At 44.4% G+C, this 14,433-nt stretch overlaps 1 protein-coding gene across 3 annotated transcripts in view; it reads right to left on the bottom strand.

The window, feature by feature from the left end:
- Positions 1 to 2,028: 2,028 nt before the first annotated feature.
- bmal1a (basic helix-loop-helix ARNT like 1a) overlaps positions 2,029 to 14,433 on the bottom strand; it is a 29,289-nt gene continuing 16,884 nt past the window's right edge. For 2 of the 3 annotated variants that reach the window (XM_068312434.1, XM_068312435.1), the window contains exons 4-20: positions 14,275 to 14,422; positions 13,992 to 14,012; positions 13,753 to 13,785; positions 12,725 to 12,754; positions 12,012 to 12,169; positions 11,599 to 11,678; positions 11,270 to 11,362; positions 10,805 to 10,922; positions 10,012 to 10,161; positions 6,706 to 6,952; positions 4,198 to 4,304; positions 3,765 to 3,915; positions 3,589 to 3,668; positions 3,392 to 3,500; positions 2,990 to 3,083; positions 2,577 to 2,670; positions 2,029 to 2,492 (exon numbers count right to left, since the gene is read on the bottom strand). In XM_068312434.1, coding sequence (XP_068168535.1) covers positions 2,335 to 2,492; positions 2,577 to 2,670; positions 2,990 to 3,083; positions 3,392 to 3,500; positions 3,589 to 3,668; positions 3,765 to 3,915; positions 4,198 to 4,304; positions 6,706 to 6,952; positions 10,012 to 10,161; positions 10,805 to 10,922; positions 11,270 to 11,362; positions 11,599 to 11,678; positions 12,012 to 12,169; positions 12,725 to 12,754; positions 13,753 to 13,785; positions 13,992 to 14,012; positions 14,275 to 14,422 — 1,871 coding nt within the window. In that variant the 3' untranslated portion in view covers positions 2,029 to 2,334. The remainder of the gene's footprint in view (positions 2,493 to 2,576; positions 2,671 to 2,989; positions 3,084 to 3,391; positions 3,501 to 3,588; positions 3,669 to 3,764; positions 3,916 to 4,197; positions 4,305 to 6,705; positions 6,953 to 10,011; positions 10,162 to 10,804; positions 10,923 to 11,269; positions 11,363 to 11,598; positions 11,679 to 12,011; positions 12,170 to 12,724; positions 12,755 to 13,752; positions 13,786 to 13,991; positions 14,013 to 14,274; positions 14,423 to 14,433) is intronic. The other variant, XM_068312436.1, reaches the window with a different exon arrangement.

The raw sequence follows: 14,433 nt of genomic DNA, 5'->3' as shown, positions 1-14,433 counted from the left end.
CAGAAAGTGTTGAAAATCACATACAAATATGTAAAAGCTGGTCACTCAGTTTACTACACCATGTCAAGCATATGTACAATGCATCGTCAATGCATCTGCTGCTCGTCTCATTCGTGCCAAAATGCATTTTCAAAAACAGTTCAGATATATAATGTATATTAATTTACATTTTCTTTAAATTTCTGCGTATTTGAGACCATATATAAACATTTTCTTATTTTCAGGAATACTTTTCTGAAACATACATTCTGGCTTTAGTTAAAGTAACTTTAACAAATACAATCAGGACAGTAAATGAACCTGAAATGTGTTGTTAAATTGGGTTCTTTCCATCCAGGCAGGCAGCGGGACCTCTAAATCAAACTGGCGAATGCTCTGTGGGCAGCTGGCGGCTGGTGAGGTGAGGAGGTCGTGTTGAGGGGGTTCATCATCATCGTGGAGGAAGAAGGGGCACTGAAACCAAAAAAACGGTTGTCACTCTGGACCCTTTTCCCTGCCACGGGACGCGATTAGAGGACGTCCCTTCGACCCCGTTGGAGTCCTACCACGGCGGGTCACAGCTGTCTTCATCTGTGAGACATCTGTGCTTTAGCCCTCTCTGTTAAGTTAGCTTGCATTGGCAGGCAGGTGAGGAACAAACAGCCCATCTGTGTTTTGAAGTGCTGAACAGACCAAAGGTGAGTTTTTTTTAAAAATAACTGTACTGTAAATCTTTCATGTTTGCAGCAGAATGTTCCTCAGAGGTATTTTTTTCTTCTTTAACTTCTCCCAACTCCAGCCAAACACATGGGGGGGGGGGGTCCTCACTTAGAGCACACGTGGACGAGCCGGGTCAATTTTTAAACGTTCAGATCACAAAAAGGCTGAGATGTTTGTCAGGTGACGAACCGTCTGACCTGCATCCTTTTTTCTCCATTAGAGTGAGATGTTTTTGTCGTAACAGTCGTCAGGGATTCGCTTCCACCCCCCCCCCGCTAAGCGCTCCCCCATCAACACTCTGAAGACTTGGCGCTAAATGTGAGCGACAAAACAATGGAGGTCTTCACAGCCCAGATGGTTCTTAATCACACAGTTGGGACTGAAGTATATTCATCTTACGTCGTTTGACATTTTAAAGTGTGAACTGTGCCATCTGTCCATCCACCGGGGGCTTCCCAGCATGCACCTGGTGAGATCTCTGGGAGCATCCTGTTGAATACTGTTCCAAAGTGATCACACAACAGAGTTAGAACCTGCTTAGAACCGGGTCGGAGCGGGTTGGAGGTTGGTGACGTGGCTGCAGTCAGACGTGCAGGTCACATGACTAAACCGGCCCAGGCTGACATGTTGGCGACTCAAGCTGCTCCCAGCGTTCATCCACCGTCTCTATATTGGTGAGTCTGAGTCAAATTTACTGAATATCTATTAGAGTACCTCAGGCTGAAGTACTGTAGGTAGTTTTAGGCAGACATTCATAAAAACAGTTTAAAACTCAAGAAAAATACCAAAGCTCTCCTCTCTCTGGGAAAATATAACTTATTGAGGATGAGCTTCAAAGTAGCTTGGAGGAAACTTTGTTAATGTTCATGTTAGATGAGCAAACAGCAGCTATGTGACGTGTCGTTATTAAGTGAACTGGAATACATCTGCTTGTTAAACTCTCTGGCTGAGGATTAAAGAACGTCTAAGAACCTTCCAGAGGATAACTGCTGTGTGTTCATGTCCAGTGTTGGAGATCAGGTCGGCTGGAGCAGCCGATCACCGTCCCTACGAACTCCGAAACGTCCATCCGGCGATGATACCGCCAAGCGCCTCCCCACTCCCGTGTCAAACTTGACCCGGTCGGCCGTGAACGTGTCAGGAGTTCCGTGTGGGTTTGGCTGTTGACCAATGACAGGGCGCCAGAGCCACTGACAGACAGTTCAGGCCATCAACAGATGTGCCAGCTCAGCAATCCCGTTGCCTCAGGAATGTCGTTACAGTACCGACATCTCACCGTATTGGGAAATGCCTCATCTGCTGGCAACTAACACTGCAAAAAAAGGATCATTTTGAAAATGGTTTTATATAAAAAAAAATCCTTCTGGCAGCGGCGATAAATTCAGGCTGACACGTCCACCTACAGGGAATGATGAGTCGGAGTGTAATCTCTGCTAAGACAGGCTTTTTTTTTTTTTTTTTGCAGTGTGGTTGTGTGTGGAGGGCGGGGAACATGCAGCCTGAATTTAAACTTGACTGAACTCTCTCCATCAGTGGCTGTGGAGCCCAGAATAGGGGAGTGGTGGGGGGGTGGTGGTGGAGGTGGGGTCCACCCCTGCCCCCGTTCTCCCCTTTGCTTCTCCTTTTCCAGCTTTCTCACAAAGGCCAGGGCAGGTCGCTGAAATCGACGGGGCCCCCCAGGCCGGCGTCGGCCTCCAGCAGGGACATGATGACGGCCATGGCCGCCTCGTCGTTGCTGGGGCTGCTGGAGCCGGGGTCGTCCATGATGTCTATGCTCAGGTGGGAGTTATCACCTGGAAGAGAGTGATAGAAATGAACGAGGGTAAAACATCCACATCTACCAGCGAGACAGTGTGTTTAGTGTGTGTGAGACTCACTCATGATGGACTGGTTGGAGTAGGGGTAGCCCACAGAATCGGGTCCAGGAATGATCCCTGTGCTCGGCAGCTCAGGCGTACCTCCGTTCTGAATCTGGAGACGTGACACATGACGTATAAGATCACTGATCACGGATCAGCCTCAACCAGAGCTGAAAATGTTTCTGTCCACACATGTCTGATCGAGGAGCGCAGGAAGCACTAATTTTGATTTTGGTTCTAGGGGAGCTCAGAAGATCAAATATCTCTAAAAGTTAATGCTTTTACTTATCAATCAAACGCTGTTTGGCGTTAGCTCGTCATTTTTAGCTCACAAGTGTCCGTTTTTAAACAGACTCCACCTGCGATCCTTGTTCAGTCAGCTCCGGCTTTCACCACACCCGATTCATGCCAACCTTAGGTTTGTATTTTACCTTCTTGCCCCCCGGGGAGCAGGTGTCTGGTGGAGGGGTGCTGGTGATGTTCAGAGGGCTGGAGCCACAGCTGGAGGGGGATGAGCCCCGAATCCTAATGGACACACACACACACACACACACACACACACACGACAATAAGTTGATGTTACTTCAGTCAGTGATGGCAGCAGTGGGAGACCGCTCTAATGACCTCCCACAGTGAAGACCCCTCTCCACTCCATCTTACTTTAATTACACACAACAAACTAACGGCAGCCTAAACTTTGATAGAATGAGATCCGAGACGTACGGTCGTCTGGTGTGACTAAAGCCTCAAACAAGCTGCTCTGGTGGATCTTGGATCCCCCCCCCCATGCAGCTCGCACACAGAAGGGAACAGTCCTTGTTTTAGCCTCTCACCTCTGGATCTCCATCACTTCCTCTGCGATCATGCGCCCAATCTTGCCGGCTCCTGCTCTCGTGCCGCCGGGGATGCCGGGCACCGTTTGCAGCGCCCGTCTTCCTCCACCTACCAATCAGGACAAGATGTTATTCATTGTGAAGAAGAGAAGAGGGTGCAGGCAGAGGCTGTGTTTCAGGATGAAGCTGGATGTTACCTTCTGAGGTGAGAACGCTGTCCATGCTCTGTGGGGAGGCTGCAGACTGGGGGTAGTCTGATCCTTCCATCATAGGACACCTGAACAGATGAACACACACACACACACACACACACACATGTGGAAACGTTCTGATATCCGTCAGCGACGTGTCTTCGGGGTCCTCGGCTACTTACGAGACAACGGTGTTGGTGGAGACGATGTACTCCACCTCCTTCGTCCAGGGGTTCATGAAGCTGAACCATCGGCTCCTCAGCGTGATGAAGGAGCCGTCCTTGATCTTGAATTTGTAACAGTTGGTGTTGATCTTCTCTCTCATCTGAAGAACTGTGGACATCGACGAGGTATATTAGACTTCCAGGCAAACTCAAAAAAGGAGCAGAAGAAAAATCCCACAATGCTTTGCGAACAGAGGCAACGTGAATGAAAGATGGCTAGCGTTTACAGAAAAGATGTGCAGAAATGTTATGAAATCATAGGAATGTCTGATTAATCATTCCATTTCCTAGACAACTTATTTGAACCCCCACCCCTGATGAATCCGTTGTGTGAGGCTGTTAAAAACGAGGGCAGCGTTACAAAGAGGAACTGGGATTGGGCCGCAGGTACCTTGTCTGTGGCACTCCGCCAGGTGGCCAATGTCGTCCTGATGGAAATACTCATAGAAGGAGGTTCCCAGCAGCTCCTGGGGCAGGTAGGCGAGGATGGCGGTGGCTCTGGAGGGACACACAGACAAGAGGGAAGGACGTCAAGTTTACTTACAGCTGCTGCTGCCAACAACACGCTGCTCCACAGCCACAACAACTTATTTTGATTTTACTAAAGGACAACATTCACGGTCAACCAGCGTTCAGGAAAATTTCCTGTGTAAGGATCACAGAGAATAAATGAAATGGAACAGGAAATGGAACATAATGAACTGAAACCACCTTTGACAAATCAGGACAAGGGATGTTCAACTAGTCTATTATTTTAATGTAACACGTTAATATCAGGATGTGTTCCTGCTGAGATGTGTGCCACTTTGCACTATTCAATCTGAGCGTTTCATCAGCGGCCTGCTCTCCTTTATACTGATGCCTTGTCATTTGAACATGTCGGGCCCAGATGAACAGCGGCTGGTGGACAGAACATGCAGCACATGTTACAATTGACCTGGGAACACTGGTGCTCGCAGGGAGCCTCAACAATCCCTCGCCGGCGCTGAATGAGGTCCCACGCTGCTCCGGTCAAGAGCTTAAATGTCACTTCATTCTGACATTTTCATTTTCTACACAGCATTAATGTCCTATTTGTTCCATTTTCCACCCCAATGGTTCAGACTTCTATACCAGACATCACCTAATGCCGAACAGCGGTCCAGATCCGGACCAACTGAAGGTATGATAAATTCACCAGAGTAGATTTTCTTGCCCGCAATTTGTTTCGATGGTGGTGGCTCTAGACGGCAGGCGCTGCTTCTCTAGTTAATGCAGTTATAGTGCCACTCAGTTCATCAAATCAGATCTTTCGTTTACCTGCGCATTCAACGCACCTGGAAGTGGCGCTACCACTGTGAGTTTACCGCTACAGCGGAGCACAGAGGAAGGGAGAAAGTGAAGACACAGAAGCATAGCTCCAAACGAAGGAAGGCTAATGAGGAAAACCGCTGGTTAACAATGAGTGGACGAAATTTATGTTTATTCTTCCATCAGGCGGTTCAAAACCATTTCACCAAATATAGTCTGAAAACGTAGCATTGATTAAAAATAGTAACGTGAAGCACCACTATGAAACAAAGCACAGAGCAAAGTTATCCCTGAAGTCCGAGCTGAGGGCAAAATGACCAAACAAGATGCAAATGAATGTTCACTGAAGGTATAGTGGATTTTGGGGCGACATAGAAAATCTTTTAGTGATGGGACAGTTGTGAAGGAGTGCTTAAAATGTTGTTGAGACATTATTTGAGGGAAAACAAAGATGAAAAGTGTGGGGGGAAAAAATCAAACAAATCCAGATGTCAGCTTCACCACTCTGTCACCACAGAGTGGTGAAAAAAAAGTTCTATTTGCATTTTTCCCCTGAAAGAGTTTTTATTTATCCTTTCTGAAGATGTTATTGTTTGTTACTTGAAGTTTAGGCCTTCAGCTCTTGGGCTGGGACGACTTTAATTTACTAGAAAAAAAGATTATTCAGCTCTGTTTTCACTTTATTTCTAATTCTGAGGTTTGTGTGTTCTTCAGTCTAACAAAGGCTTTAAAGTTATTTGCCTGGGTCTCATTTATGGTAAATTAACTAGCTGTGCACTCAGTTAAGGGTATCCTGCATTGAATATTGATAATAATGAAAACAAGAACATAGAGGCCAGCTATGAGACACAAACTACACATGGGTTCGGACCTTTTACGAAGAGGAAATTTTAATAAATTGACTTTTAATCGAATACCCCTGTTGTAATCTTACTGTGAGCTGCAGCGCCTACTAGTGGTAGATGGCCGCAAAAGTTGGCAACGTTTTAAATCCACATTTGACAAGGAAGATAATAAAGCTAACTGTGAGTAACTTTTGACGAGGCTCAGCTAACAATTCTGTCCAAACGCAGCTTTGGGTACCTGCTAGAAAAAAATGACGTTACACTTTTATTGCAGAGATTCTCCTTTTTGCATTCTATACATTTCACTGCTCCTACGAGTAACAACGGTGGAGCTTTAAAGGGCACGGAGGGCATCAATCCGGAACGTGATCTGAGCTGTGGCACTGGACATTTGTGCAGCATCAGCAGAATGATGACGGAGTGCAGAGTCAGAGGAGGACATAATGGACTAAAGAGCGTGATCAGCTCGATTGTGCCTTGCCATCAATATTTCTAAATGTTACCATCTTGAGATGAGATGGGAGTCAAACCTGTGGCACCAACAGTAGAACTAGAGGAGCTAAAGGCACTGAACCAGTTCACTAAACTGTCAAACTGGAACTGGAGTACATTCATATCCATCCACTCTGTCTACACTCTAAATGATGTGATGGACAGGAACTAAACACCACCTCCCGACTCAGCAGACAATCAGCTTTACGCTACCTTTAAAAGTCAAACTGAGGTTCAGTCCAAAGTGTCTGTCGGAGCCCTTCGTGTCTCACCTCTGGTCGACGAAGACGAATTTCCCGTCGATGGCGTGCCGGGACACGTACTCCGTGGGCTTCACCCTGATGTCTGCCAGGCTGGGCTGGGGGACGATGTGGGGGTGCAGGCGGCCGATGGCCACCAGGCAGCTCAGGTTGCAGCCCTCGTTGTCGGGCTCGTTGTCCTCGTCGAGGCCCATCTTGGTGGGCGGCCAGCTCTTCAGGTAGCCCGTGCTGTGGATGGTGCAGAAGCTTTTGCGGTCGGCTGCAATGAGAGGAGGAATACGGGAGCAGAGGTTATAACTGGGAATGAACCGGGACAGTCGTAGTGGGAGGTCATGCCCATGCTGTGAGGATGATGGGAAATTATTATAGTTCAGTGAACTGAGTCTGACAGAGGTCTGAACTGTGATCATAAAACCTGCTCTGATTAAATAAGAGGATTCAGAACATTTCATGTCACCTTCCTCTTTAATACAATAAGACCTCCACTCCTATAGGTCACCCTATGTTCCTGCCTCTTCTGGAAGAAAGTATTCACTACAGCCATTTCCATCCTTTTTGCAAAGTCAACTACCATCTGTCCTTCTGTGTTCCTCTCCTGGATACCAAACCTGCCCATCACCTCCTCATCACCTCTGTTTCCTGCACCAACATGTCCATTGAAGTCTGCTCCAATGACAACTCTCTCACTTCTAGGTATGCTCTGCATCACTTCATCAAAGTCCAACCAGAATTTCTCCTTCTCCTCCAGCTCACATCCTACCTGTGGAGCATACCCACTAACAACATTGAACATCACACCTTCTATTTCTAGCTTCAGACTCATCACTCTATCTGACACTCTTTTTACCTCCAGGACATTCCTAACAAACTCCTCCTTCAAGGTAACTCCTACTCCATTTCACTTCCCATCTACACCATGATAGAACAACTTGAACCCTGCTCCTAAACTTCTAGCCTTGCTACCTTTCCACCTGGTCTCCTGGACACACAGTCTGTCTACCTTCCTCCTCTGCATCATGTCAACCAACTCTCTACCTTTTCCTGTCATAGATCCAACATTCAACGTCCCTACTCTTAGTCCTATACTCTTGGGGCTAACCAGTGAAGACACTAATGGATCCCTTCTAATAAACACTGTTTAGATGACTTCATGTGGTCGAACACTTACCTGCCAACAGATTAACAATCTATTTTACGCACAATTTCAGGCATCACATGTCATATTTTTAACTCGAACAGATGCCTACAGCAGCCATGTAAACGCTTACGGTTTGCTGAACTACCATCCAGACTTACCAACATTTATCTGATTCTGTTTTCAGTACAAAACTACACTGATGAAGTCGTGAGCCTTCAGGATTGCTGAGACATGGACGACTTTGTACAGAATGCCTGAGCCTTTCCAGCAGCTTTCACCACACTGCCAGTATAAACGGCTGGTGGGACTCACAGGAAGCAGGATGTTGGTGCAGGTCAGCCACCGACCGACTGGAACGAACTAAAACTTTTCTAAAATGCGGACCTTATCTGGGCATCTGAAGCTGGATAACATTTGGACTGGATTTTCTCCTCGGTGTACTGGGTGGTCCTGTAGTACTGAGGAACCACAGCTGACCAGGATGAGGCTTCTGTTTCTAACAATAGATTTGTCATAACATCAAATGATATTTAGAGATATAAATATTAATGTTTGCCAATGTTTTTAATTGTTATGAAATAATTCTCAACGCTGACATAAAAGTCATCACCACAGCCTTCGATCTGTTAAGCCAGTTTATTACATGACACAGCTCCTTTTCTTTCCATCTGGAAGCCACAAACCATGACACCAGAACAAGAACAAAGTTTTCCTTCATGAAATATTCAACAGAACTCTAAAACTTCATTCAACATAAATGGCAACGCAGCCCATCTGGAGCGTGACTGAGCTCGAATGTTCTTCCGTTTCCACTCCAGTTCCTCCCATCAGCCACTGCACAGGGCGACATGCAGGCAGCCATACAGCAGGTTTCATCTGCTCTCAGAACACTGCAGCACGGATCACGCAATGCGGTGGACGGACACCAGAAACGTCCCATTCAACAAGACTCCTCACAGGAGAGGAAGACTTAGAGCTTGATAAAAGCCAGCATGTCACCAGTAGAGAATTAATTGGAGTTAATGCCGGGTTAAGACCATCGTGGGTTGACTGACAGATTCCCTGCTCTGTCAATGTGATGCTGAGTTCCTGTGATGTCAGTATTTCTCATAATGGTATGTAACTGCATAAACAACTGAGACGTCCTCTGCCCTAATTACTGTTCGGATGTGTTCACACCTGACTCCAGGCAGGAGTGAAGGAACCCTAACTTGAAACAAAGCCTTGTGTATTTTCTGTTGCGTCACATGGCCCGGTGTGAACGCTCACGGCAGCTACAGCCTCAGACTGTACAGTGTTGTGCAACAGATAAATGTGTGTGATTTCAGGAGCAATTCAAAACCTGAACTATTGGTGATGGTGAAACCCCCATGGAAACAGCATTATATATAATCCTGGTCAATATTTATTCTGGGATAACTGTAACCTTGGTAACATTAGGGTCTATCTGAAAGTGGAAAGGATTTTCAACAGATGTGTGTTGTGCTTTTTTTTTTCTTTTTTTAAGCCCGTATACAAAAGGTGCGAAATAAGAAAGACTAACACCATTAACATACCCCCATTTTTTGCACAGCATATTTCTGTCTACTGCTCACTATTCAAATTGTGGTGGACAGAATCATTTTTCACAACTCTTTCTGAAACCAGAGGACAGAGGATAATTTTCTGAATATTTTCATTTTCAGCTGGAGGTGTAAAAGCTCCAATCATTCTCACTGCAGCCGGCCCCACAAACTCCACCGTTTCACACAACTTTGGAATATAATTACACTGTGCAGAAGGGAACAAAGTCTAACAGTCTGGAGAAACAGGAGTGTTGTGTAGTTTGGAGCAGAATACCTGGCTTTTTTTTGGACAGCTATCAACCATGTGGTTATATTAGGGTGAAGTTAATATAATAATAAATACATTTAATGAAGCAAACTTCCTGGTTGTGTAACGGAAATGCTCTCATGCCAACTGGGGTGTGATTCCTGGTTATAATAAGGATATGCTTTTAATAATAATAATAAAATAAAGAGCAGCAGGAAATTAGGCTTCTGGTTTTCACATGAAGGAAGCTAAAAGGCTGAAAATGAAAAATGTGATGACTGGTGTGATGGCAGAGAAAGCCTTACGTATTAGGGCAGGAGAATTGGTTTATTCTTTTATATTACCTCTATGAGAAAATCACACTCTACCTTTTTTCTTCGAGCATGTGGAGGGAAAGTCTTTATCTTCTACTTTGACAGAGGGCCTGTTGCATTTCATTCTGCAGAAAAATGACCGTCTGGCTCCAGAACAGAGTCTAGATGGACCGGGGGTGATGTCTGTCTTCACCGGGAGGCCAGCTGTAGGTAAAATTTAACAAAGCAGCAGGTCAGAAATCAACATTTTTTAAAATTATATATGTAAGTCATATCCAGAAAGCAAGCAAGTGTTCTATTTTGTACTATCCTCGTAAAATAGTCGTCCTTTTTTTTAAACCATCTCAAACACAAAAGTAAAATGAAAACAGAACATAAGGAAAGTACATTTTAATACTGCATTCAAGAGTCTGATGCCTCCCATTGCCAAGTTTTACTTTTTTTTCTACCTTTTGCTCAAATAGAAGCCTTGAAAGACAGATCTTATTCAATTTTCTCCACCTTTGTTTCCAATATTTTTTTAAATTACTGTCCCCCCCATTCAGAAAATATAGTCAGTGTTATTTCTTCTTATTAAAGCTCCAGCTCAGACGTTTTGGAGGAACAGCTAGTCACACAACAGCTGCTGATGCATAATCTATGGCACGAGAAGCAGAAGTACTTACAGTAAATGCAAGTGTTAATTTACAGCATAAACAAATTATATTATTATGCAGCAAACCTTTTTGTGGGGTTTACGTCGACTACCAAAGGACAATGGAAATCAACTCAATACTTTCAAATGTTAGAAAGCAGCCTTGAGATCGTTTCCTGCCACAGAGTTGTGCATGTTTGTATTTGGTCTCACTTTTAGCGTCAATGAGTCTTTCTCGTGGAGCCGTATCAGAAGAAGACAGCTGCTCCTTCACCTTGGCAATGTCCTTGGGATGAAGGTAGTCGAAAAGGCTTTGACCTATCAGATCGTTCTGGAGACAGAAAACAAACAGCAGTGAAAGAAATGAAAGAAGAAACTAGACATTATACGAACAAACAGAGGCACCGGTTAAAACACACGCTAATGCTTCTCTACTGCAAACAAGCTTTAAGGTTTTCCATTACTTGTGTCCTCAGAATAACCAGGTCATGAAGACAACTGATGATCTGCTAATTGAACAAGATTAATAATGAGACGACTTTGACCTGTTGTGTAATTTACAAAGTGACGTAAAAATGTAAGGTTTAGCTGTGAAACAGGAGAGGTTGTTTTACAGTAACTGAATAAACCAGTCTTTGGAGTAAAAAGCAGAAAGTGCTGTGGCTCCTGTCAGCATACTTGGCTGTAGTTGAGAATCTTGTACACGGATTCGGATACGAAGAGGATCTTTCCACGGTCACACCCGACCACAAACAGGAAACCATCGGCAGCCTGCATTCCCCGACAACCCCCCACAAAAAAAACACCACAGTGAATTCATGACTTCATGACATGTCTGTTCTGCATAATGAAACAGACTATTCCAATGAAACAATCACACATGCTTAATGTATAGCTTGTTGTTTGAGGATCATCGTTTGTGGACCAGATCAGTAAGTGACAGGAATGATGAAGCGAGCTGCCCTGTCTGACACCATGCAACAATAAAAGTTTTATGCTGCACTCACCCTTAGTATCAAGTGCTTCAATTCATCATCTGAGAGGAAGGAGGGCTTGTAGTTGGCCTCTGTGTAAGGGTTGGCTGCACCTGCACACAACATACATGTGCTATCATTTACACACGGTTCCCTCCCATGTCTGAAACTTTCCTCCAGTCTACCGTATCACCTCCACGCTGATGAGAAATACTGAGATTCTATGCATCAAAAGGTAACGCTTCAGAATTTTCTTCAACGATCATCTAACACTGAATGTGAAAAATGATTATCAGAATTAAAACTTTAGTCTTTACTCTTTTTCCTTTACAGATCTAGTTTCACTTCTCGACCAAATCTGATCGAGCTGTGTCTGCGGCGCCAACAACATCTTCCCTTTACCTTCACACACACAGATCCCTCACAGTGTGAAACAAAACGCTCACCTCTGAGCGTCTTCATGTGCTGGACAGCCATACGCAGGACGGTCAGCTTGTCCAGCTTACGGGACATGGCGTTACAGGTGGGCACCAGTGAAGCCAGCTCATCGATGAAGCTGTTCATCTTGTCCCTGCGCCGCTTCTCGATCTGGCTGTGAGCCTCTCTGAGGAGGAAGAAGCACCAGACATTAGTAGACGATATTAGGGCGATCATTCCCTCTCTCTTCCCATCTTCATGAATCCAAATAAAAAACAAAAAGTCACTCTGGTTGCATTACACAAAAAGAACACTGCACAGATAGGCTTTAACATCAGGCGAGTTAGTTACCAATGGGTGACAGCTTGTCCTTTACCTCAGACTTATCTAGTATGACATTTAAAAAAGCTAAGAACACTGCTCTCCAAAAATGAAATGACATTTTTGATGGCAAATCTGCAAGAAAACTTCAAGCTTGTCTGCCCTGCTGTCACTAGCAGCGACTGAGTGGAAAAGACTTCACACAATAGTAGAGGAGTTTGTCATCAGCCACTGGGTTTGCTCTTACAGTCCCTCAGTTCCACATAATGCTTGGATCTATACACTTGAATGTATAAAGTTTCATATGATCACCTTACACAAAGCTCTCTCTGTTCCCAATCACACAGTGACATTTAATTCATGTAAGAGAGACTAGAGGGCAGGGGAAGGAGAAAGAGAGAACAGAGAGACGGTTTTATACCTGGCATTCTTAATCCGGCCCTGCTGGTCACTGAAAACACAAACAAAAGAATATTAGAGAAACCACCAAGAAGGAAGGATCATTTAGAAGGTTTGAAGGTAAAATAATGGAACAGGGTGTGTTATGAAGAGAGCCAAGGGATGGATGTCGACACAAGTTCTGTTATCAGCTCTATTTCCTGAGCATTCAGAGCATTAAATCTCACACAACAATTTAATACTTCAATCTGTTGATTGGTTTAATACAAGCATGACATCAACTTGTCTCACACACAGATGAGTAGAATGTTTAACAGTGGGAATGATGTCACTGCCTGCCCCCCCCCCCCCACATTTGATTTCTTCACTCCTTTCAGTACAGATTGAAAGAAGGACATTTAGGATGGTCACAGCTGAAATGAACATTTTAAATGATCGTATTTCACTGTCAAACCAGATAAACTGAGCTTCACTGGTCACAAACAGCGGCCCCATTAACTGCCCCATTTTGCAAGTGGGGGCCGTTACTGTGTGTGAAAACTACAACAGCATGATGTTCTGTTTATCTAATCGAACATCTTATTAAGAATGCATATTTGAATCAGTTCTTGATTAATCTGACTCTAAACAAACAACTCATCAATGATGGAAAAATAATTCTGTCTCCTGGTACCATTATTGTTTTTATACGGTCAGGAGAAAGTAGGTCCAGTGGAAACTGCTGAGGTGAGGTCTGTGAATTATTCACAGACACCATGAGAGCAAAGATGCTGCAGCTCCAGTCACATGGGCACCGAAAAGTAAATTCCATACACTGTCAGACGTCTTCAGAAACTGATCTTTCACAAGTTTAGCCAAATCTGTCTGTTTTGTTAGACGTCAGTAGACGTAAGAAGGAAAATATGTTCCTAATAATTTGGGAAAACCAGCTGCTCTTGTCGGGTTTAAGTCATTTAAAGGGAAACTTGTGAAGCATGGAGATGGGTAACACTGCAGAAAACACAACTGAACGTTTAGGCGGTTGCTTCGAAGGTAATGATGATTTCTTACCTCCCCAGTTTATCTTTGTCTGGGTCCATGTCACTGATGACAAGACACGAGTGTTAACAAGAACATCAGAGAGCACTGAAAAGGTTCAAGGCTTTCAGGGGTTCATTAGGTTCGTTTTTTTTACCCCGTTTAATATTTCATGGTGAAAAATCAATTTGGGTTGCTGATATGTCAAAGTGTGATGAATTAAACTTGCTGCTGCATTAAATCTATTAACAGTGAGTCGCTTTGGAACTTACTCGAATGAGAAGCCATCGATTCTGCAAAGAAACACAAATTCACAGATTAGTGTTGGGTCATCAGCATCATGACAAATGTGTCAAATGTATGATAGCACACATATATTCTTTAGCCGCCGTCACACAAATCACAGTAGTGACTGTACAATCAGCCAAGAGGTTAATGAGGCCAGACAGGCTCCAACTGGATTACTTTACACAACACAGGCCTGTCTAAAACCCTTTGATTTTCATCATTTTACTTCATATTATCTCTTTATCATCTCCTTCACTGTATCCTTACTGGTAGTCGGTGGTGCTGCCCTTCCTCTTGCGTGTGTAGTCCATGCCAGGTGTACTGATGGAGCTGGAGATGAGGTCGGTAGAACCGGGGGACATGAAGTCAGTCATTGTAGACGAGATGTCCATCCGTTGGTCTGCCATCAGGTCATCTGCAGAGAAC

The sequence above is a fragment of the Antennarius striatus genome, chromosome 4, assembly GCF_040054535.1.
Source record: "Antennarius striatus isolate MH-2024 chromosome 4, ASM4005453v1, whole genome shotgun sequence".
NCBI classification, from domain to species: Eukaryota; Metazoa; Chordata; class Actinopteri; order Lophiiformes; family Antennariidae; genus Antennarius; species Antennarius striatus.
This window is presented reverse-complemented; position numbering and strand designations above follow the sequence as displayed.